At 40.6% G+C, this 23,316-nt stretch overlaps 1 protein-coding gene across 1 annotated transcript in view; it reads left to right on the plus strand.

Moving 5' to 3' along the window:
* galnt18b (UDP-N-acetyl-alpha-D-galactosamine:polypeptide N-acetylgalactosaminyltransferase 18b) overlaps positions 1-21,130 on the plus strand; it is a 71,845-nt gene extending 50,715 nt beyond the window's left edge. Inside the window, exons 7-11 of the mRNA XM_076728565.1 lie at positions 6,161-6,346; positions 9,839-9,976; positions 12,927-13,022; positions 16,633-16,797; positions 20,409-21,130. Coding sequence (XP_076584680.1) covers positions 6,161-6,346; positions 9,839-9,976; positions 12,927-13,022; positions 16,633-16,797; positions 20,409-20,555 — 732 coding nt within the window. The 3' untranslated portion in view covers positions 20,556-21,130. The remainder of the gene's footprint in view (positions 1-6,160; positions 6,347-9,838; positions 9,977-12,926; positions 13,023-16,632; positions 16,798-20,408) is intronic.
* The last annotated feature ends 2,186 nt before the right edge of the window (positions 21,131-23,316 follow it).

A 23,316-nucleotide genomic window follows, 5' to 3' on the forward strand; every position in this document is an offset into this window, starting at 1 on the left:
AGTTTAGTCCAAAAAAGAGCAGGACAGAGCCTCAAACATGAGCTTTAACTCTCATATAGTAGCCTCCAGACCGGCCTCTATAGACACATTGGTCCTGAATGCTCACTCCCCATAACCTAACCCATAACCTCACAGCTGATACACCTTCAAAGTGATGCAAGGTTACTCTGACTGTGGGTAGAAAGACATTTAGCCCGGCATGCTAATGTTTGCAGCTTACACGATCCATTCCTTATTATTTGGCTGTTATGTGCTTTTGGTTTTGTTTGCTATAATCAAGTACTCCTCTCACCGCCGCCTCATGCACGGAGAAATGCTTCACAGACTTGCTGTGCCTAGTTACGGTTGCTAAGTTATAATTTGACAATCATACTCTCTCCATAGTAATTGAACACAGTGATAATTCGGTAACACACACACACACACACACACATATATATATATATAAATACACAGTAAAGTGTTAAATGAGTAGTCTAGATAAACAACTTCTGTTGGAAAAGCTTTGAGGAGGGAAACAGCATTACCAGAGAGGCTTTGTATTTAGCCAGTAGATAATACTGAGCATAGAAAGAACAACATTTCTCTGCTGCTCTCTCTCAGTTTGATGCTGAATGAGTGTTTTTTGACATTGTCTGTTCATCTCAAGCCTTTTCTCACTGGGAAAATGTCGGAATCCGCCTTAACTGACGTGACTTCAAGCTGCTGCTGTTCTTAGTAAAGACGAAAAACACAAACACGTTACAGCCGTTCTTTCAAGTCTGCGGGGGGTGAGTGCTCGACGCTCTAAAATTAGATTTTGGGTGGCGTACTTTAAGGCAGTGAACCATACATGAGGCTGCAAAAAGTTCATGAAATAATTAAGTGGATTGAAAATCCAGTCGTTAATCTTAAAAATGTATTTTCTGTAATTTGATCTGACATATTGCTGCACCATAAAACTGCATCACTGTTATGCTTCATATCCTCAAAGATTTTGTGAAATAACCTTTTGAGCACTCCCATCAAAATCCATTTCTAGCCAAAAGATCCTCTGCTTGGTAGCTGGCATCAGCATAGACAGAAAACTGAATAAAGCACTTCTACTCGCATTACTTTTACATTAAAGGTATTTAGCTCTTGCTCTTATCCAAAGCAAATTATGATGAGGGCAGCAGTAAAATTAGCTTAGGCTCAGGCTGCTGGTGCCCAGATAATAGATCCAAGCAAACACTGCTGTAATATGAGAACGCTTCTCTGCCAGAAAAATTCAACAGAAAGAAATTAGAGGAAGAACAGCTAGATAGCGTGGAAGATCGGGTTTAGACAGGAGCATATTTGCTGGAGGATACAGCAGAAAGGGGTGTGATACAAGTGGGAGCAGGGGATGTGAGGTATTTCTTGAAGAGATGAGTTTTGAGTTTACAAGTGAAGGGAGTGATAGTGCTGTCCTGACTGAGATGGAGTCAGGTAGATGGGTGGAGTGAGGACCTGACTTTTAATAGCACAAAGTAGACTCAAGCGTGGACTAAAAGTGGTGGAGTGGTGATTTGATTTGTTTGTACTGCAGTGCGAGTGAAGTATGATGCCAGCCCTAAACGACACCAAGCACGTTTTGTAAACCTCTGCTATTTTACAACTTCTTGACAGCACTGAGGTGCAGTCTCTCATCCAGGATCATGCCACCATCTTGGTGTCAAAAGCAGTGTAATTGTTCATCAAAGTGTAGTTGAGCTGTGCTTTCCACACAGGAAAACACATTTTATGAGTCACGATTCAAATTAGTTGCTGGGTTTGATCATTTCTGGGGAGGGCACTATTAGGAATATCCAACTGAATGAAGCTGTTGTATTTTGAATAGCATAACAATGCAGCCCTCCATAGTAACGGAAGACTCACACTTCTATCTTGACAGTAATTGCCCATTTATAGTGATTAATTTGGAAGTAGGCAGCAGAAAATTAGTGGTTAACTGCAGGGGGCGTCACACAGGCAAAATTTGTTTCATTGTCAGAGAGGAAAGTTGACACTGAAGAATGGAGGACAAATGCAAGCTGTAATTGACTGTGTTTTAGGAAGTGCTGGCACAATTGTCCCAATGTTGTACTACGCCGTTTTCAGCTTAAATAAATCTGAAGTCATGTGTTTAGTTGGGTTTGGCAGGAACAGAGTCCACAACTGATTATTTTCATTGTCAGTTAATCTGCTGAATTTTATCTAAGCTAGCAGCACCGCTCCATGGCAGTCGGTCGTTCCAACACTTTGGTCCAGACTTGAATATTTCAACAACTGTTGGATGGATTGCCAAGGATTTGGCACAGATATCCATGGTGCCCAGAGGACAAATCCTAGTAATATTGGTGTTCCTTTGACTTTTCCTCTAGCGCCACCATGAGGTTGACATCTGTGGTTCTGAATGAAATGTCTCAACAACTATTGGATGGATAGTCATGACATTTGGTTCGCACGTTCATGTTCTCCACAGGATGAGTTGTAATAACTTTGGTGATGCTTTGAGTTTCCATCTAATGCCATAATCAGGCCAAATTTGAAAATACCTGCAAAACCAAGTAAACTCCCATCAGCCTCAGCTGTACCTTATGTTTAATGCTAATTAGCAAATGCTTACATGCTAACATGCAAACTAAGATGGTAAACATGGTAAATGTTGTGCCTGCTTAATGATAGCAAGTTATCTTTATTTATTTATATATATTAGCATTTATTTCAATTATGACTGTTTTGTTCGACCAACAGTCCAGATCTCAAATCAAATTGAGTAATCAAAACTAGCAAACATTGTTCATTAGCAGGGATTGGTTGGTTGCATCACTGTGCTGATCTTTATTTTAGCATGGCTGGACATGACTGGTTTCAGGGGTCTTTGCTTTAGCATATTTTTATGCTAAGAATGTCAGTCAGTAATCTGAAGTTTCATTGTGATGCCAGGACACCACTGCAGCTGCCACAACTCTAGAGGAATTGAAATTAAATACTGCATGAGCCTTTAATTCCGTAATACTTGTAGAATATCTGCTCAGACTGAGGTGGCATGCTGTATTTTATGACCATCCTAAAATTGAAAGAATTACATAAGATGTTTCTCCGGAAACTTCATAGTCTGTATCGTTATGTTGATATTTTAATGAATTGCGGGCCAGAAAAACATCCATGTAGAACTACATGTGCTGCTGCCTGTTAACAACACAGCCCCTTGAATGTGCATGTGCCTGTGTGAAAATACATGGAGTGCATGATCATTATGTACATAATGCTCAGCTAACTGGCAGCTGTATGTTCTGAAAGCTGGAAATTAGCAAGTTCAGGTTTACTGTTGCAAAACAAACACCTTTGATTTTGTTATCAATAAAATAGTTGGCAAAAAGACTGAGAAGACTTGAATGATTGTTAGTGACAACACACTAACATGTCATGGCCGTGTGTGCTTGACAACCATTTCAGTGGCCGCACAGTGTGTCCTATCATTAGTGTCCCAATCACATCTACAGTTTATATCACATCTGATGTTTGTGGTTCATCCTTGATGATGACCATCTGCATCAAATGTTGTATATAATCTTTGGCAGCAGGTTCTCAGATGGAAATTACACATTTTGCTTTAGAAGGATGTCAGCTGTCCTATTTGGTCCTCACATAACAGCACAGTGTGATCATTTCAACCTTATTCATACTGAAACACCGGGTGTCCTGGCCTAATGCGAAGCTCAACACATTTAAGTGATTTCTGAGTATCCTCCACAGGCTCTGGTACTGACATCTCCTTTGATGACCCCAATGTGAGCATTTAAACAGAAGAGCACGTTTTCATTGCCTCCGTGAAGTCTTTGAATTGCTTTGAGAAACCATTCATATTCTTCAGATACTAATCAGCAGCATTGTACGGCCTAATTCATTTTCTAATTCATTTCCCTCCAAGCTTTAATTCTCACACAGTTATTTTCAAAGATTTTGTGGCTCAGAAATTCATATACTTTTTGATGTATTAACGTTATGCCAAAAATGACTCAATAAATTGAAATGTTCATCATTCATATGGGCGATTAGGGCTGTTAAAGAATAGAGAAAAGAATGCAAATAAGAATATAAATCAAGTGGGTTTGCATACATTAACATAAAGACATAACCAATATTATTAATGCTTGATTACATGTTAATTAGAAATGTATGGAAACAGTGAGTAAACGTGAAAAATACCAATGTGAGTGTGTGCAAAGATTTAACTTATCTCAGAAAATAATGTTTAACAATTAGAAAACTTACACACACTGTACAAATGATGCTGCAAAACCATTACAGAACTTGTCTTTGCATACACCTTAAATATATTCTTTCAGTCTTTGTGAAGGAATCTGTTATTGTTACCCATCACCATTTGCTAGATGAACATACCACAGTAGGGAAACGTTTGCAGAGATCTCTGCACCAGAGTCTTAAGCCTCCCAGAGGTCTTCATTATGTGAGGAGTTAGTACCACTGGCTTTTAGTCATCAAGGACTCAGGCCTCTTGTCCAGGACACTGGGACATTAATGTTTCCCACCATGGGGACTTCCTCCTCACACTCAAGGATACACTAGGCTTCAGAGGTGATAGAGGGCCTCTGCTTGTTGGCCAAAACGTGCTTTAAGCAGCCTAGAAATGATGCCATCATGGCCCACTGCACTGACTGTACAGAGATCCCCCAACTGCTCTACAACCTGAATAAGTCTCTTTTTAAGTCTCACACCACAACAGAGATGCATGCACCAAAGAAAAATACAAATAGATACAATACAAAAAGAAGAGGCAACATAACTGTATATTGACTGGTGAGAAAAATAGAACAGTGCAAAAAACAATTATTGTTCATAGCTCTACACAGAATGAAATATCTTTCATCAAGTTAATTAGTCAGAAGTAAAATTGTGTTTTACTTCTTGTTTGTGTGGGAACTTGTCTTCAGTGAAACTTTTTATTTTCATCTTCAAACACTCTTTAAGTGCATCACAGAAGACGTCTTGCTTCACATGCAAGGCTCTAGCTGTGATCATCAATGGGCTCACAGGCCACATCCAGCCTGCAGCAAGTTAATGAATACAGAAAATATATGCATTTAATGCTACTCACTAGTGGAAAAGGTCCAGTCTGTCCTCAGAGTGATTGTATATTAGTTTACCAACCCCTGGCATCAAGCCAAAAAGTCTATAATTCATAGTTCACCCATACTACAGAATCAAATTATTTTCTATGTCCATACTCTTTACTCCAGGCATCTCCAAACTATTCCACAAAGGGCCGTGTGGCTGCAGGTTTTTCCTCCAACCAATCAAGAGCACGAAGTCTGACCAATCAGCTCTCTGAAGACTGAGATCAGCTGATGAAATGAGTCAAGTCTGGTCTGCTGCTGCTTGGTTGGAAAGAAAACCTTCAGCCACTCGGCCCTTTGTGGAATAGTTTGGAGATGCCTGCTTTACTCAGTGGACCCACCGTCAAACCATCCAGCTCCCAGGAGGACGTTACCTGGAGCTGACAGCATCTCACTGTCCAGACTACTGGAGGCCAGAGAATCACTAAACATGTCTATTGGATGCAAAAGGCATCACTTGGGTTTATTTCCGTTGTCTCAAACTGAGTATTTTTGTTTGCTTCCTGGTATCCTGAAAAGGAGTTTATTTGTTGAGATATGGATTCATTCATTTGTTGTTGAACTGTGGGTTTTGTGTTGAGCACTGACTGCCTCCTTGGTGGAGAACATTTTCTATTGTCTAGTTATCATTATGGAGTTTCCATGTTATTGTTATATGTAAAAAGGTTACTAAACATAACATTTATTTTGTAATAAAGGGAAAAAATAAACAACAATAGGGTATTTAGTCCTAAATGATTGATTGATTGATTGATTGATTGATTGATTGATTGATTGATTGATTGATTGGTTGGTTGATTGAAAGTCCAACCCCCACAGTGTCTGCTTGGAAAAAATCTGGCTCTTGGTCAAATGTAGTTAATGTCCTCAGTACTGCAGCAAGTCACAGCAACATCTGTGCAGACTTTGGTAGAGCTATGGTTTGTAAGGCCCAAATATTCAAAAATTTTCAACTGTAGTCTTAAAAATAAACTCATCACTATTCTATTACTGTAGATGAAGGACATTTTTCTCTTTTCTTTGTGTTTACAAACCAGGTGTGGCAGTGTGGTGGCAGTGTTGAGGTCCTGCCTTGTGCTCGCATCGCCCACATAGAGCGCGCTCATAAACCCTACACTGAGGACCTAACGTCTCATGTGCGGAGAAACGCCCTCAGGGTTGCAGAAGTTTGGATGGATGAGTTTAAAAGCCATGTCTACATGGCCTGGAATATTCCCATGGAGGTGAGTGATCATGTGAATTGTGTTGTTTTTCTAATGAGTGCAAGTGACAGACATTTTTTTCTGTGTATCAAATGGGTGTCACAATAGAGAGATGCAGGGATGTCCTCTTTTTGTCGACCGACCCACATTAGCATCGCCCAAACACAACTGGATTTTTCCATTGGATTTGGATTATTGCAGAGTATGAGCTGAGTATGAGTATGATGATGTTTAATGTCCCTGACATGTCTGTGACAATTCCCATTCATTCAGGTCATGGCACATCTAAGTGCTGCCAAAGGCAACTGGACTTGCTTTAGGTTCTAGACGATGTTTCACCTCTCAGTATAGAGGCTTCTACAGTTCTAACTGACATGGTGGGGAGTCCCAGACATTTATCCTCTTGCAGGATTGTTGACCCACCCAGCTCTCATGTGAGTTGTGAGGGTCACATGAGTCATGGTCTTAATGGATTAAAGGGTTTTAATGGGTGAGTCGTGGGTTTTAAGTTGCCTGGGGGAGGGATCTCAAGACTGCACTGTAAGTAGCTGGTAAGTGGTGTTATAGACCACCTCCACTGCTCAGTGATGGTCATTCCAGTTTGTACATTATTGTACATCTTAAAGACAAGGGACACTCATTTGAAGACAATAATGAACATTGTTTGGCCAGGGAAGACCGGTGTTTTGAAAGAGGAGTGAAAGAAGCCATCCATGTCAAACTGGAGCGACCATCACTGAACAGAGGAGGTGGTCTACGACACCACTTATCAACTCACATGTTGATACTCACATGTGACCCTAATGACTCAAACAATGGCCAGGTAGTTCAACGATCCAGCCATTCACACCATGACTCACCCATTAACAGCCATTGACCGATTAACACCATGATTCATGTGACCCTAACGACTCGTGATGGCAACGATCCTGCAAGAGGATAAATGCCTGGGACTCCCCACCAGTCAGTGAAGAAGCCTCTTGCATGACAGGTGAAACATCCTCTGGAACCTCAGGCAAGTCCACTTGCCTTTGGAAAGCACTTAGAAGCCCCTCACAACCCATGTAGTCATATTTATCCACTTGCCAGAAACCACCTTGTTTAAGACACATTAAGGCTCCAAATTTTAACAGTGGGGTATTTACTTTGTAGAATGAAATGTGAATTAATGAAAATCTCTTAAGCTTCTCTTAACTACACACCTCATTTTAGGCATGAAACCAAACACCTGTTCAAAAAACCCATCACGACAGGGAAACCAGAGGTTCAACAATGCTAATTCATTTTCAGGTTATAGGGCCCATTAATAGAAGTGTATTCTGATCTGTGCTCGAGTACCTTTTTACTGCTCTGAACAGTGTCCTCTTGGAGCAGGACATATACCAATGTTTGGACATGTGAAGACATAAAATCACAGTCTGTGTGTGACTGTGTCTGTGTAATTGAAGAGGGAAATACACCTCTGAAATTGCAGTTTTTCACAAAGCAGAAATGCTGTCCATCATTTTGAAGTTCTTTCAATTTTGCAGTTTTATTGACAGCTGGGATGAAACAGTGTATGCTTTCACCACAATCTTCAGTATGTACACGTGTCCCATTTTTCAAATGTCAGATGGCAGCTATAAGCTGGCTACAGGCTGGATTGACAGAACCATTGAGTTGTCATATGTGTACAGAAACGGAAGAAAAGTGAGCATATGACAGTATACTGTAGGTACCATCACATCAACGTGTCGCCATGCTGACCACAATACAGTATATTGCAAAACTGATTATTTGTTCCTAACAAGAGGAGCTTCACTAATGCTTTGTCAAATCTTGATTTACTGTTTTTTATGTCACTGTACACAGGATTTGTCGTTGCAGTCTTTTGTGTTATAATCCAAAGAAGGAATTCAGTCAAAAGATGATGCACAAACACACAAATATGAAACCAGATGATCAGACAGCACCGTCATAATCTACAGGGCCAACAGGCAGCTTCATTCTACAGCCACCTAATCTAAATGTTACAGGGTTGAGTGTCATCTGTTCTCAGCTGCGCTCCTCCCATTGCAGATGCTTCGTTGATTCGGGTCCCTGACATCTCCAGGAGGCTCTGATGAAATGATTCCTTACGGCTTACAGAATGTCCTGGATTTAATATTGCACCGCGGAATGAATAAATACTTAATAATATTCAATAAACCGAGACATTACCGTTGAGAAAAGTCAATGCAAAGCGCGACAATAAAATTTTAAAAGATGAATTAAAAAAACTAACTGATTCGCAGCTGCAACTCGGGAGCAAAACAATTAATAATACAGAAAGAAGACATGAAGTTTGGAGAAAAGACAGTTATTTGAATTATGTATTTTTCAGCAGAAATTGATCAATTTATTCTTTTTAATCTCTTAAGGCTTTATTGTATTATTTGAGATGTTGAATAAAGGCATCTGCAGAGTCGACAACTCATCCTTTTACAAACAGCTCACAGTTTGCAGAATTACCATGAGTCTAACTGATACAAACATGCTGCACGCTGTCTGGTGTTTTTACGGTTTTAGTGCTATTTCAGTGTTATATTTCAGTGTTTTCAATGGATACTGATTTTTATTTGATCTTGAACTGGATTCAGTAGATTAAAGTAAATAATCACGTCGTCTTAGGTTAAATGTAGCATCCCTCAGAGGCGAAGTCAAATGTTTGTTCACTGAAGCTTTTTTCCTCTCCTGGATAATCTGTTTGAATATGTAAATCCACGTTATGAATAGATGAACATCTGCAGGCAATTCATTCAGTCAATAATGAGGCATTTAACAGAGTCTGTACTCAAGAAGCATGAAATTTAGCCCCAGCATTAGCCCCATGAATTAACTACACAGCAAAATTGTCAGTGTTAATTTACCTCTGAGAGTATAAAAACCAACACAGTGTCGGTGTTCATATTAAGTGTGCACCCACCTGAGTTCACTTTTTGGTGTTTCTAAGACCCGTCAGCAACATTTGCCCCCACTTGTGTGTGTGATTCAGGAGGGGCGTTGGTGGCATTAGATGACATATAGTGGACAACATGGGGCAGATGGTAAGATGCAGTGTTGGAGGAAATACTCAATGCCTTAACTTAAGTAAAAAATACCAATAACACACTGTGAAAATACTGCATTTCAATACAACAATACTCAAGTACTGCACAAACGCCTCAAAATACCTCACAATTAAGTACAAGACTTTCCGTCTCTGGCAACATGAGTGTGGCTTTGTGGTGTGGCAGCTGGAATGGTGGATGGTTTTCAAGTCAGAGCAGGAAAAAAATCAAAACCCCACAGGAGCTATTCACATACACAGAAAATGGCAGCACAATGCTCCTCAATGGCCCATTATCTGATTTACTTCTTCACAAGCCACAGTTAATCAATTTTATGCTTTGTGTGAATCTGTGTGATTCTGTGTGTGTGTGTGTGTGTGTGTGTGTGTGTGTGTGTGTGTGTGTGTGTGTGTGTGTGTGTGTGTGGCTGTTTGCTTGAACCCAGGACTCGGGGATTGATATTGGTGACATCTCTGAGAGGAAGGCTCTGAGGAAGAGGCTGCAGTGTAAAACGTTCAGATGGTACCTGGTCAACATGTACCCTGAGATGAGGATGTACAGCGACACCATCGCATATGGAGTAGTAAGCTGCCGCCACCGTCGCCTCCTCCCTCTTCATCCCAGATTCGGTTCAGTGTCTGCAAAAGCCAAAACAAGGCTAAACCGTGCCTGAGCAAATCATTTTAATCCCTTGTGTTGGGATTCGGATGGCTGCTGTCAGGAACACAAACAGTTCACAAAGAGGAGGTTTCCTGCAGAGACTTTGACTCTTTGCTTCCCACTTCCAGAAGTTACTGGAGAAATAATTTCCCGTTGGATTAATGTGATGAATTTAGACACAAAGATAAACACGTGGAATAATTGAAGCTTGCTTTAAATATGGAGGTAGCAGAGGGCTTTGCAGCAGAATTTTATTAGTCAGTGAAGCCAAAACTGACAGCCAGGGGGGCATTCTGGCAGTGTTTCTATTTGCCCATTCCTAGTTGTTCTCAAACAGCTTTATTTCCATGGTCCTCCCACTTCACATCACTATGGTGCACCCTAATACACAGTGACACACAGGCCGCAGTATTATGGCAGTGCTTTCTATGTTCTGTGGATGATCTTTTTTTCTTGTACAAACTGACAAATGGTGGAAGGATATAGCGAGGAAACAGGCTGGCCTCATTACATCCATTTCTCCCAGTTACTTGGCCTCATTATTCTATATTTGTGACATGCATTTGATGGGCTAGTCAGTCGTGGTGGTTTGAGCGGTGTTACGTGAAATAAAAATCATTTCTTTTGGCAAAAACTTACTTCACATTTCCCAAGAATATGTGTGAGGTCTGATGTGCTCGTCCTCTTCCTCCTCATATAAGAATGCAGGTGAGGGAGGTGCAGGTGGAGTCCTCCTCTCCTCTACAGCTCTGTATTCGCTAAGCCATGCCCACGTTAGAGCAGTACAATCAAATCTGAAGGTTCTGATGTAAATCCCTCCTGTAACTATTCTCCACCTACGTTTCATTCAGAAATACATCACATTACAGAAGTTAAAGACGCTCTAAATACAGTTTTTATGTGACTTTGAGCACATGTGTCACTGTGGCACATTTACTTTTTTCTCACTCTCCAGCACTAGAAATATTTAGACCTGAGCTGTTGCACGGGACCATGTGGATTTGCTGATTATCTGATAGAAGTAGTCTTCTCCTTAGCCGTTGGGGAGCTGAATCATCCCTAGCTGTGTTCTTCTGATCTCACATCTTTACCTAATTCACTCTCCACACAAACCACCATCCCTGGAGCTCCCTGCGGCGCAGTTTGTATCTTGCAATCAGGCAGACCTTTGTCATGATGCGCATGAATAACCCTCTGGGCCTCAAAGTCTGAGTCATGTTCATCAAGCGTGACACTTCTGATTTACATTTTTATAAAGCAAAAATGAATTTAATAGGATTCAGAGAATGATTCACGTTTTAGATATTGCAGCGCCCTCTGTATTTTCTGTAAATATCCTTTAATATTTATATTGCGCTGACGTGAAACCCAGAGAAAAAGCCAGGCTGATCCTTCTACTTTCTCCTTTCCAGTTTATAGCTACTGTCCACACTCACACAACCTTGTGGAAACATTTTCATGGCAACAGCGAGCGCTACAGCAAGCAGAACTTATCGTTTGGATAATAGTTTCTTTCCCCTGTGGGAGAAATAATGTACTGCAGCGTGGAGAGAGCAGGTGGTAGATGCAGCTTCCTCCTCTCACTCAGTCTGTGGACTGGACACCACGCGCGGTCACAAAGTCTTTTTTACAATTATTCATAGTCCACCAAAACATCAAAAGAGCTGCAGAACCGCTCTGCAAGCGCACAATGTTTTATTCACTTCATCAAATAATGTCCGTTATCTGTCCTTCATTGGGGTGGTGGTTGTTTTTCAGTTTACTTGTCAAACATACAGTCCATTAATCAGTCGTGGGACTTGTAGAACATAGTCAATACTAAGCATACAAGACTTTATTATTATTATTAGTATTTATGACATGTCTTTATGTCTAAAGACAATAAAGGCAAAATATATACTATTACAAATTTAAAAAGGCTTTCAGGATATACTGCAGCAAATCCAATCTTTCATCTTCACACATCAATGGGTAAAAGGGTTGAACATCCATTTTTCAATACCCGCATCTCTTTCATCTCTCAGACTTTATGGATAACCGCTAACTGATTTCAAAGTCTGTCTTAAAGCTCCTGAAAACTTTCAAATTTTTTTTTCATTCAAATCTTTCTTTATAACATTATGTTTGTATGACAAGCAGCAGTAAATAAACAAACAAAACATCTTTAGGGTTTGTTTATTAAAAAATTTTAACACTCGCTTCGTCAAGACTGTGTGGGTGTGGTCGCCTGGCAGCTTACCAGTTCAGATACTGATTCAAACATTGCTACATCCTGATTGGTTGACCGTTTGTGACATCACCTCTCCACTTCAGGTCAGTGAGAAGAGCTAAGAAAAAAAACACAAGTTGAGAAATCTAACAGTTACATACGTGGCAGAAAGCAGTATGTTCATGTTGGACCTCATTGTTCATGGTAAGAGGCTGATGGAGCCCTTATACGTCCATCCCTGAAGAAAATGTCAAATCGTTCTCAAAAAATCCTGTTTTTTGGGCAAATATAATCCAGCAGAAACTGAGTCCTTTGAAAGTAGTGCTCCATTTATCTTCTTTCACTTTTCTTCTTAACTGTGTCACTTCATTTGGTGAGGTGAATAAAGTGTGGCGTCCATTGTGATGGGCTTGAATTGAGGCTCACAATGGTCTGCACCTGGCTGTGTGGCTGCTCTCAAAGTCAGAAACCATTATTCACACTGGCCTAAATACTGTCAGGGTCACAGGGTATCAAAAGTTCATGTGAGCGACTTTTACCTGAATATGACTCATGCCTGGGTTATGCAGAATCTGTCATATTACTGATTTGACCCCCAGGCAAGTCGTACCTTATGTTTGTATGTGTGTGTGACTGACTGTGTGTGTTTGTCTTTGTCTGTCAGCTGAAGAACTCTCTGAAGAATGATCTGTGTCTGGATCAGGGGCCCGACAATGACAACGTCCCCATCCTGTATCTCTGTCATGGGATGACTCCTCAGGTCAGAGCCCTCTCTCTCTCTCTGTTTCTCTGCAGCATGTAGCCTATAACCAAACTTAATATTTCACCTATATATTTTATTTCCGTCGCAGGTTTTTCTTGCTCAATAAAACCTGGCCCACCTCAAAGGAAAAACAACTTGGCTTTTCTCTGCTTTCAGATTGGATCAAACTCAGTAGCTTTGCCTCATAAAGCAGGATCCGGATTCCTATTTTGCCCTTTACAGAAACTGTCTTTGAGGTTTTTCAGTACATATTGAACTCGTCCCCATTTTTCATACAACTCCATTTAAGGGTGACGTGTCCCAAATGAATCCGACTCCAAAAAAAATGCAGCATTATTGTCGAAAGACCAAGTTAGATTGTACCTGAGTATTCTGTCTCCAGCTTTCTTGGGCTTAATGTCAAAAGATTTAGTTTCTTATTATCACACAGACATTTAAAAGATTAAAGAATAAAGCAGTTAAAGATTATTCAGCCTGATAGACCCCAGGTTTATTTCAGCCGTTTGCTTAGTATACGTGTTTTCCATCAGTCAATGTCTTAAAAACCGTATCTTTGCACTACTTGCTCAGGATATATCTCAGCCCAAATAACAGGGAGTCTAAGTGTCTTCAAATGTTAGCACAGCTTGATTAGCATTTACTTTCTCCAGCCTTTTCGAGCTCCTATCGATCCCTCCATCCCATTATGTGCGAGCAGATTGTTTTCAGAGATTGTTTAACCTTGCTGTGGCAGTTGTAAAGTTGTCTCATAAAGTGAGGCTTGATCTCCCATTATCCCTCTGAAATCAAGTGAATCTATTAAATGTTTCACACTTATTGCGCTTGTATTGATATTTACACCAAAACTGATTCAGGAGCCATCTGTATGGTCTTAGTAACACTTTTTCCTCATAAAACCCATAAGTCAAATTCTGCAGCCCATTCTGAGACCTAGATAACTTTAAAACTTGCTAATTATAAATCTGTTACATGCTATAAATCTCTCGTAAATCCAGGCAAATCAAACAAAGGATTGGAGTAGCACCAGCGTTCCTAATGAGATTAGGGATCTCCTCTGCAAGACAAATACAGTCTGCTCTATTTTTATGTTTCAGTGTTACATCATTGAGAGGAATTAGGCCCCGAATTACCTCTATAATGATGCATGTACATAGACTGTTGCAGATGTTTGCTATAGTCAATCGAAATGTGTCATTGCCAGCTATGCTTTTCAATGATTTGCTTTGGGAGAGCTAGACTTTATGTCCAGGGCGCTGCAGTAAATATTAATGTGCCAAAAGAAAATTGCACAGGCCGACATGGAAGGACGGGTATTACAAAGCTTACAATCCACAACACGTGACTGACTGTACAGAGCATGTTGTCAGCAAACATGCAGTACGGCACTTCAGCTCAGGCAGTAATACAACATACTGATTTAAGCACAGCAACAATAGAAACCACAGTCGCATACGGCCTGGCAATCTGCACTGCCCCAGAAATGAGCAGCATAAAAAAAAAAAAAAAAAAATCACACTCGTCAGACTGTGTAACGTCTGGTGTGGAGGAGGCAGGAGGCCGATATCAGACAAGTAAGATTATAGTAAGAGGATAAGAGTAAAAGAAAAACAAGCAGCAGAATAAGCAAATATGGCCCTGATTTTTTATTTTGAAAAGATGAGGTGCTGTTCGGGTGCTCTGACAGCTAGAGGGGGTTAAGATCAGAGACATAGACTGTATAAATAGTGGGCAGAGCTTCCAGGTCTGAAAATTGAAGCTAATGTGGAAGTGCCGTAAACATGCATTATTTTCTAATGGCCAGCAAAAGTGACTGCACTGGTTCTAAAAAGAAGTCAGATTCAATGTAAGCTTATAATAAAATTAACCTACTTCTCGTTACATTTATTACCTCAGTAGTAGTAGCAATGTGTATCCTCCCCCACTCCGCTCTCTTCCAAATACGGTCACATCTGTGTCCAAAAAACCAAGATGGCAACAGCCATAATGCCAAACTTGAGGCTTCAGAAAGGTAGTCCAAAAACCAGTGGTTGATGTCAAGGTGACCTCATCCAGTAATTCTTATACAGTCTATGGTCAGAGATAAACTGTACCCCGGTCCTACTTACGACATTTTTAGACTTTTACAGACAGAGTCCCTGTTAAACTCTTTGCAGCTCCAACCAGTTTTACTGATATCAATCTAACTCCCCCGTACTCTTGTTACGCCTCTTTATTACTTGGATTCTGCAAACTAATGAATGTGTCCTCCCTTCAGTCTTGTTTCTGTTAATTACTTTGATTTGCTAATAGTGGAAGAAGTGCTTAAATCATTTGTTTAAGTGAAAGTACCAGTACACAATGTAAAAATACTTCAGGCAAAATTCTACTCAAGTTAAAGCACATTGTCAGTAAAGGCACATCTGTCATCAATCATAGACGCCTGAAGGGTCCCCAACCTGACTGTTTTTCTGTAAGGGGCCACAAGCCAAACAGGTTGGGAGTCACTGGTTTAACATCATACATTTATAGCTGTAATCAGTAGGTGATGTAAGGGGAGATTCCATCCCCCTTGTTAGCAAAATGAATGTATCCCCCAAATGTATCCCCTTTGCTGACCCCCCCCTCCATCCTCTAGTCGCAGAGAGAGTGCAGGGGCAGAGCAGGGGTTGTTTACTTGAATATATGAGTCTAGTCTGCCTGACTCATTGATCATTTATCTGACTGAGATTTGTGCAGTTACAATCTATGTCCCCGACCGTGACTCTGAAATATCGGTTGCTCTGTATTGATAAATCCACGGTGCTGTCCGTGGTGCTGAACTAGCAGACAGACAGATTCCTTTTTCTCTCTCAGCCTCACTCTTCTGTCAGTATTGTCGTGGGTCTGTAATATTTTCCAGAATATATATCAGAAATATTCTATTCTTTTCTGTTCTGTACTGTATTGTAGCCTATATACACCAGAGAACCGTGTCACCTTCATGATCAAAGTGACAAGTTATAGGCAGGACTAAGAAGTTACGTAACACGAACCCGAGTGCCCTTCATATCATCATATACAGTCCAGCCTTGTTTATCGCTCTGTGTGTGCTGCATCACACTAAAGCCTGCTCTCTAAGTACAGTCAACAAATTCTCTCTCTCTCTCGCCCCTCTCTCATGCTTATACCGCTAAGCCTTTTTCTTTTTGAATACAGAACATGCTTCTCCTGCTTTATTCCTGCAAGTGATTTTCAGATCTTGTCAGCTTTATGTGGCCAAACATCTGCCCTTGAAAAAAGCAGTTGGAAAGGATTCCATCAGAGAGGGCGCAATTATTCGGGGTTTCTCCCCGTTCCTGAATTAATAATGAGTTTCTTTTCTGTGCAGTGCTTTGTCTTTGCTTGTCCTCCATTCAGTCAGGATAGCTGAATAAATACGCATTTTTAGTGAATGTAAATCAGCCACATAGATGTCTCTTTCATATCCAAAGACAGCCTGAGAGCAAGCCTCGTTTGCTGCATAGTTTATTACCTGTATGGTCCTGTACAGCACTGGAAGGGCCATTATCTAAATGTCAACCCCAGCAGTGTGAACGTACAGTGCAGCACTATGCAGGTTGTTCACAGCAGGATGTGGTGTTTCTTGCAGAATGTGTACTACACCAGTACTCAGCACCTCCACGTCGGGCTCCTCAGTCCCACTGTTGATGACGATGACAACAAGTGCCTGGTGGATGTGAACAGCAGACCGCGCCTCATCGAGTGCAGCTATGCCGCAGCCAAACGCATGAAGCTCCACTGGCTCTTCACTCAGGTGACAATCAGTGATATAGCCCCCCACACGTGGTCAGAAAACACAAGGTTGACATTCAATTTTCCGTTTATATTAAGCCTCAACTGAAGGTCGTTTGTTGAATGTGATTGGAAAACTGACCGTGGGAGGTAGCTTTTGATCGTGCAAGTGGTTTAATTTGCTGTTTGACCAGAGTTCCGCTCAATCCTGCAACTCATTTAGACACAAGGAGTCACTGAAACGTAATGATGGTCTTTTTTCATCCGCTCCTCTGTGCTTGCAAAACTGTGTTTTAACATAACAAGCAGCCACCTCGCAAGATGCTCCATGACAGCGAGTGAATTGGATTTACTGCATGCTTTGATTTGGGAACAAAAGACCTCACATTGTTGTCTGCTATGCTGTCAGTGCAGCGTTAATTATAGATTTTGTCCCTCTTTAGCCAAATATGTATAAAATCCCAAATGTGTTTCATATTAGACGCTTGTTATAGCGAGTACAATGTTCTTTTGGCTGTGTCACTTCTGCGCTGCCTCCACAGGTGAGGCTGCTTTTACAGCATAATGAGCACAAAGCGTAAAAGGGTTTTATACGCTTGAACTCATTTGTCCTCAAAGTGAACTTTAAGTGGTTATTTTTGTTAACTTTGTATAATTCAGTTGGAAGGATGGGGACATATCAGCACGGCTGGAGCGTATCATGTCTCTGAAATGTGGCATTAATTATTGATTCAGTTTTGACTGCACATGTGCAAAGTGTCAAGCTCTAACAGAAATAGATTGCCTTGATGCAGCCACAGCAACTTTGGGGAACGGAGCACTGTAGAAATTAGACAGGGAGAAAGTTTGTTTTGCTTTATCTTAATTCAAATGTTGCACCGTTCTGCACAAAACCAGATTAACTGGAGATATCCTTAATCTCCTCCCAGTGAAATGTGCAAAATTCTTTTCCCTCATCCACTGTAAAGACCTGTAATTATCCAAGAAGAAGTGACTTTAATAAGCCTTGATTTGTGAAAGAAATGGAATATGTGCTCACATGTGATGATTAGTCATATGTTGGCAGGTGGTAATTTTTCCGATTAGAAAAGCAAACACATGTTCAGTGGGAGGGACTGTGTGCTCGGTTTTGCTTGTGTGGGTGATGCCTTTTCATTTTTCGGTAACAAATATCTATTGTTCTGTATATAGCATAGTAAACAGAATGTAAAGCCTAACAAGCCATAGCATCCTGAATTAAAAAAAAGCAACCTTCCCACATGCTGTATGCTCACAAACGTATACATTCATTAGCCGACTCCCTGAAGGTGTTTTAACAAGCAGCACCAAATTGTTATACAGATAACTCGGCTGAGTGAAACCCAGAGCAGCTGCTTTTATCAGTTTATGTTCCAGATTTACAGGGACTCTGGCTTTCACTTCTGTCTCATTCCAGGACTCTGAATCACCGTCCCCATCTTCAATTTGTTCAGTGATTCAAACATGTCTGGCGTTGTGGTAATAGACTGCTTTTTCCTGCAGTTTGAGAAACAGCCAGGGATTTGTAGGCTGCATTAAGAACAGGGATGTCACCTCTCTGAGCCGGAAGAGCGAGAATGGGGGTTGAAATCCAGCTGTAAAGGTCAACTTACAAAAATAACAACATTTAACAAACTGCTAAACTGTTAAAATACCTTAGCAACTTACGTTAATATTAATGGATTTTGTTATTGTATTATTCTTTGAGGGACAATCATACTTCAGGTTTTGGAACTACTGTTCCCGTATTGCTATTGGGTGATGTAAACAGCCTACATTTGTTGACATTCTGGCTAATTGGCACAATTACAAGCATGACAAATCAATAATTAGCAGCTCCTGTTTGCCAGGTGCTCATGGATGTACAGACAACTACCACAGGATTACTTTGATATTGAAGAAGCTTGAAAAGGTGATCATTCTTAAGCAAGTTCTGGCGTTATGACGAGCGTACGTTTTCTATGACTTTTAAGCAAATGTATGGAGGTTATTCTCAGAGTCACACTTTATCTAAAAATACATGTATCGTGTCTGTGAGTTCAAATTTGATTGAGTTTTGACTCCGAGAAGGAGACCAACTTTTGTTGTAATTTGGAGCAGAGCGACACCAGGGGTTTTAAAGAACCTTAATATCCTCCGTCAGCTGTGTGTCACAACCTTTGCTGTTGCTCCAGCTGCTGACTGTGTGGATAAGTGGGACAAAGTACAATAGCTAACTTCATGTTTTTAGGACACCTCCATGCAGCTGCAAGCGTTTTCATTTATTGCTTCAGGTTGACATTTTTGATGCAGGGTTCTTACCTGCCAACAGCTCTGAATAAGGCTTACATGTGGTTAACATGCCACAGCAGAGATACACCTCATTTTTTTCATTTCCCTGTTGAATTACACAATGATTGATCTTGAAGGTTCATTGTTGACCTTGTAAACAACGTCTGGCTTACTTGTTGTGTCCAAAGCTTTCAAGCTCAACATGCAGCCTTCCTCTGTAGATGCTCGGTCGTCATAGAGATGAAAATCTTATCATCTTATATTATCCTCATAGAATATAATAATGTTAAAATTGCTGCATTTCACTTTTTCACAACTCATCTGAATGATGTGTACCCAGAGAGGCAACTCAACAAATGGAATCTGGCTTTATGTAGCTGATGCCATTAAGTTTAAAAAATGCCTCAGTTGCCCCATTCGCTGCTTTTATGGACCGGCTCAGAACACACAACGACATAGTGGTCCATAAATGCCCACTTTCAGCAGTGGTTATTACCAATCTGCTATCTATTAAAAAAGTCCTTGGACCTCACAGACCAGGCAAAACTCTGGAAAATACAGAAAGAATAATTTAGCTCACAATCCATACAATTCGTCCAATCCTTAGGTCCTCACCCTCCCACATCCCTCTGCCTTCCTCTCATCGTATTGGAAAGAGCTCTCTCCTCTCAGCTCTCTACACTGTATTGCTCGTTGAAGGCCTCCTCTACAGTCACTTGCCCTCGGTCAGCCGTGACAGTGTAATGAGAAAATGCTGCCCGGTTTCATCAGGACATGCTGGAATATTTTTGCTGAGCTGATGTGCTCTCTCTGTTCAGACGGTGGCAATAGCTGTCATATAAAAGTTTGGGAATTGTTGGAGCTTACTTTCTTTTTGCACTGAAGGTTTTTTCTCCAGGTGTATTTCTCATCAACCAATAGATTAGATAACTGATTGAACTAATTTAATTGATTTAAACAATACTTTAATGGCCCTGAAACATGAGCTTCAGTCCACCTCCGTACCAGATGTTTCTGTCCGCTTTGTTTGTGTGCCTCGTTTTCTTCCTCCGAGCCTTTTCATCCACTGCATTCTCTCCAAATCTTGGCCTGGCCAGGGAGAAAGCTAATGACTACTCTGTCAATTGCATTGTTTTTGCCTTGAAACCATGTTGATGCTATCTGGTGGGCCCTATGAGGACGGTAGTGTGAATCAGCCAAAACGCACAGAGCTCAGGGCGCTTCAGCAGCTCACATCCGTATCCATTCAGAGCAGCGTGGGTTTAAAGGAGGCAAGTTTATTGAGCACACAAATTGTTCTTCTAGCCCGGCACAATTTTAACCAGGCTGCTTTTATCTTTTCAGGGAGGATCCATTCAGAACAGGAAATCAAAGAGATGCCTAGAGCTTGTAGCGAGCAGTGACAATGAGTTCGGCTACCAGCTGGCTCTGCAGAAATGCACCGGACAGAAATGGTTCATAACGAACATGCTCTTTAGCAACTCCTTATGATCGACTGCTGAAAGGAGCACAGCAGTGAATAGCACAGCGGACTGGATGCAGTTGTTTCTATTGTACGCACATGTGTGTGCGCAGGTGTGTGTGTGTGTGTGTGTGTGAGAGATAGAGAGAGAGAGAAAGGATAGATAGAGGAGCAGTGCATGGTTGAACACCACCATGATGTCCTCTGATGAGCGGTCGACATCACATCCTAAATGTTAAACATTTTATTTTGCCTACAGGATCAGCCATAGTTGGCGAATATTTTGCAGATTTGACAAGGTAGTATATCCAGTATATTTTGTGGTAAAAACAGTACAGTCAGATTTTTGTTGACTTTAAAAGATGTAATGGGTCCAATATGTTTTTGTACTGTTCATAACTGCTACCGTGTAGCAAGCTTTCCAAACCTGTCCCTGCTGTAATTATTTTCATTTAGTGTCTCAGGTTTGTAGATTTATTATGCGATTCAGCTGTACAGTCATTGGAAAATGTTGGAATAAAGCTGAAAATGATGGAATATTTTCTAAGTGTTGATATTTCAAATATTTGTAATATGTAACAGTAAAATAACTAATGGAAACCACTCAGTGCAAGTGCCTTTTTTCAATCTGTGACTGACCTTTACCAGCTATCATTGAAATTAGAATAGATTTTTGATCGTCAGTCATATTTTTATGTGTTCTGGTGGCCCTGAGTGTTCAGTGCACTGCAATGTGTGTTCTTCTTATTCATTTTTGCTTCTATTTTTTTTTTTTTTTCAATTTCTGCTATCTGCTATCTACCTCTGCAGCTGCTGTGTCTCCCTTGCACTATTAACCATGACTGCTGCTGCTTAACCAGGACTTACACACTCAATGTGCAACAATGTGAAAACACTGTCTGCACTGTTTACATAGGAATGCACTAAGACTGCTACATACAAACGCACAATACTCACGTAGACACTCGTCACTTTATCTCCATATATGTATTTAGTGTTATATTTAAATTTTTCTTCTTTTCATCCACCTTATGACTCGCAGTGCTGAGCTGACCTGATTTTTCATCCAACACATTTCATTGTACAGGTCACCCTGAACTCACATGCAAATAGGCAAAATTAAACAAAATCTACACAAGTGTAAACAACATGCTCTGCAAAGTCAGACATCTCAACCAAATACAGAAAAGACAAGCAATTGCAGAAATGCAGCAAGTGGCAGAGAACAAAACTGTAATGTGTTGAGCTCTAAGAGTCACCATAGATTTGGTCTTTCATATTGAACAGTACAGACTAATGTACATGTAGACACAGCACTCAGAAAACACAGAGTCATGGAAGCGATGTCAGTTTGTAATGACAAACACAGGGACAGCAGCTGAGAAACAAGGCGGCTTTCTGCCCCGACTGTTGTGTGCACCTGGGGAGGAGACGAGTGGCACAGCCTGTTTTCAACATGCCAGTCCTCATTACCATCCACATTCAAGCACAGCTCGGCAAACCATGGCATTAAATATACATGGAAACCCACTTTCATCAAAAGGACCTCCCTCACTAACACATCTTAATATATGCAATAAGAGCGCCTCTGCATTGCTCAAACTTTTGAATGAAAGAAAGTCAACAGCACAGTATTCCCATGCACATTACTTACATCCTCTTTTAGTTGACCTCTCGTCCTGATTTCCTGCTGGTGCACTTTCTAAACATGACTTTCAGCTTTAAAATGACTGTAGATAGGGGATCTGCATGTGTACATTTGCTTAATATTCTATGATCATACATACATTTATCACCCTAGTTGATTTAGCACATCATCTTGTGGCGCAAAATAAGGGCGTTTTTTTTTTTTTTTTTTTTTTTGGGGGGGGGGGGGGGGGGGGGGGGGGTGGCTGCAGAGAAAATTAAATTCCCTGTAAATCTGGAGTAAAAGACACATCCAACTGTGTCCCACGGAGCTGTGGAGCTGTCTCTTTCTCAACATGAGACGTATAATATCTGAGAAAAGTGCTGGCCTGGTTTTGATGAAGACGGGGTGATAATGTATCTGTCTTCCCTTTGAGGTCTAGCATTTGCAAAATTACAGTCATTTGCATTGCTGTGGGAATTAAATACTGACTTTTAACAGGTACGTCTCCTGTCTTTCTGGAGTCATGAAAATTGAAACCATGTGAGCAATTTCTCACATGAGACAGGATTTTTCTTTTTCCTTCAACTTAAACTTTCCAGAAATACACTGATCTGGTTTTTCCTTATATTTAACAGAAGATACCTGGAAACTACATGAGCCAAAATCACAATGTGCATTATTTGTGGGGAAATATGATGTTTACTTTTGGGTAAATGAATCCTTTTGTGGATGAAAATGTGACCAGGAAAATAAATAAATTACTCCTCTATTCTACAGTTTTGTGGTTGTCCTTGTAAATTGTTTTAATGATTTTTGCTTTGCTAAGAGCAGCAGAGACCTCAGTCATTGGGACTTAACATTTTAGTATAAGGGCTGTAGGCTATAATCTGTAGCTCAAGTAAAGCTTTAGATTATCATTTATGAATTACAGTGTAATTATCTTGGACATTTGGGGTGTCAGTTAAGTATTTTTAATCATTAATAATATTACTGGGTGAGAAGTCAGGGAAATGAGCAAACAAAGCAACAGTGCCAGTTGCGGTGAAATTAGTTGTGGTGTAATCTGTTTTAATGTTCTTTGGTTGTCTGTCCATCCATACATCCGTACATATGCTCATGAACATCATACAGATGGCTTGTGAATCTGCGGAACACCTTGA

The sequence above is a fragment of the Chaetodon auriga genome, chromosome 1 (assembly GCF_051107435.1).
Source record: "Chaetodon auriga isolate fChaAug3 chromosome 1, fChaAug3.hap1, whole genome shotgun sequence".
In the NCBI taxonomy this organism is placed as follows: domain Eukaryota; kingdom Metazoa; phylum Chordata; class Actinopteri; order Chaetodontiformes; family Chaetodontidae; genus Chaetodon; species Chaetodon auriga.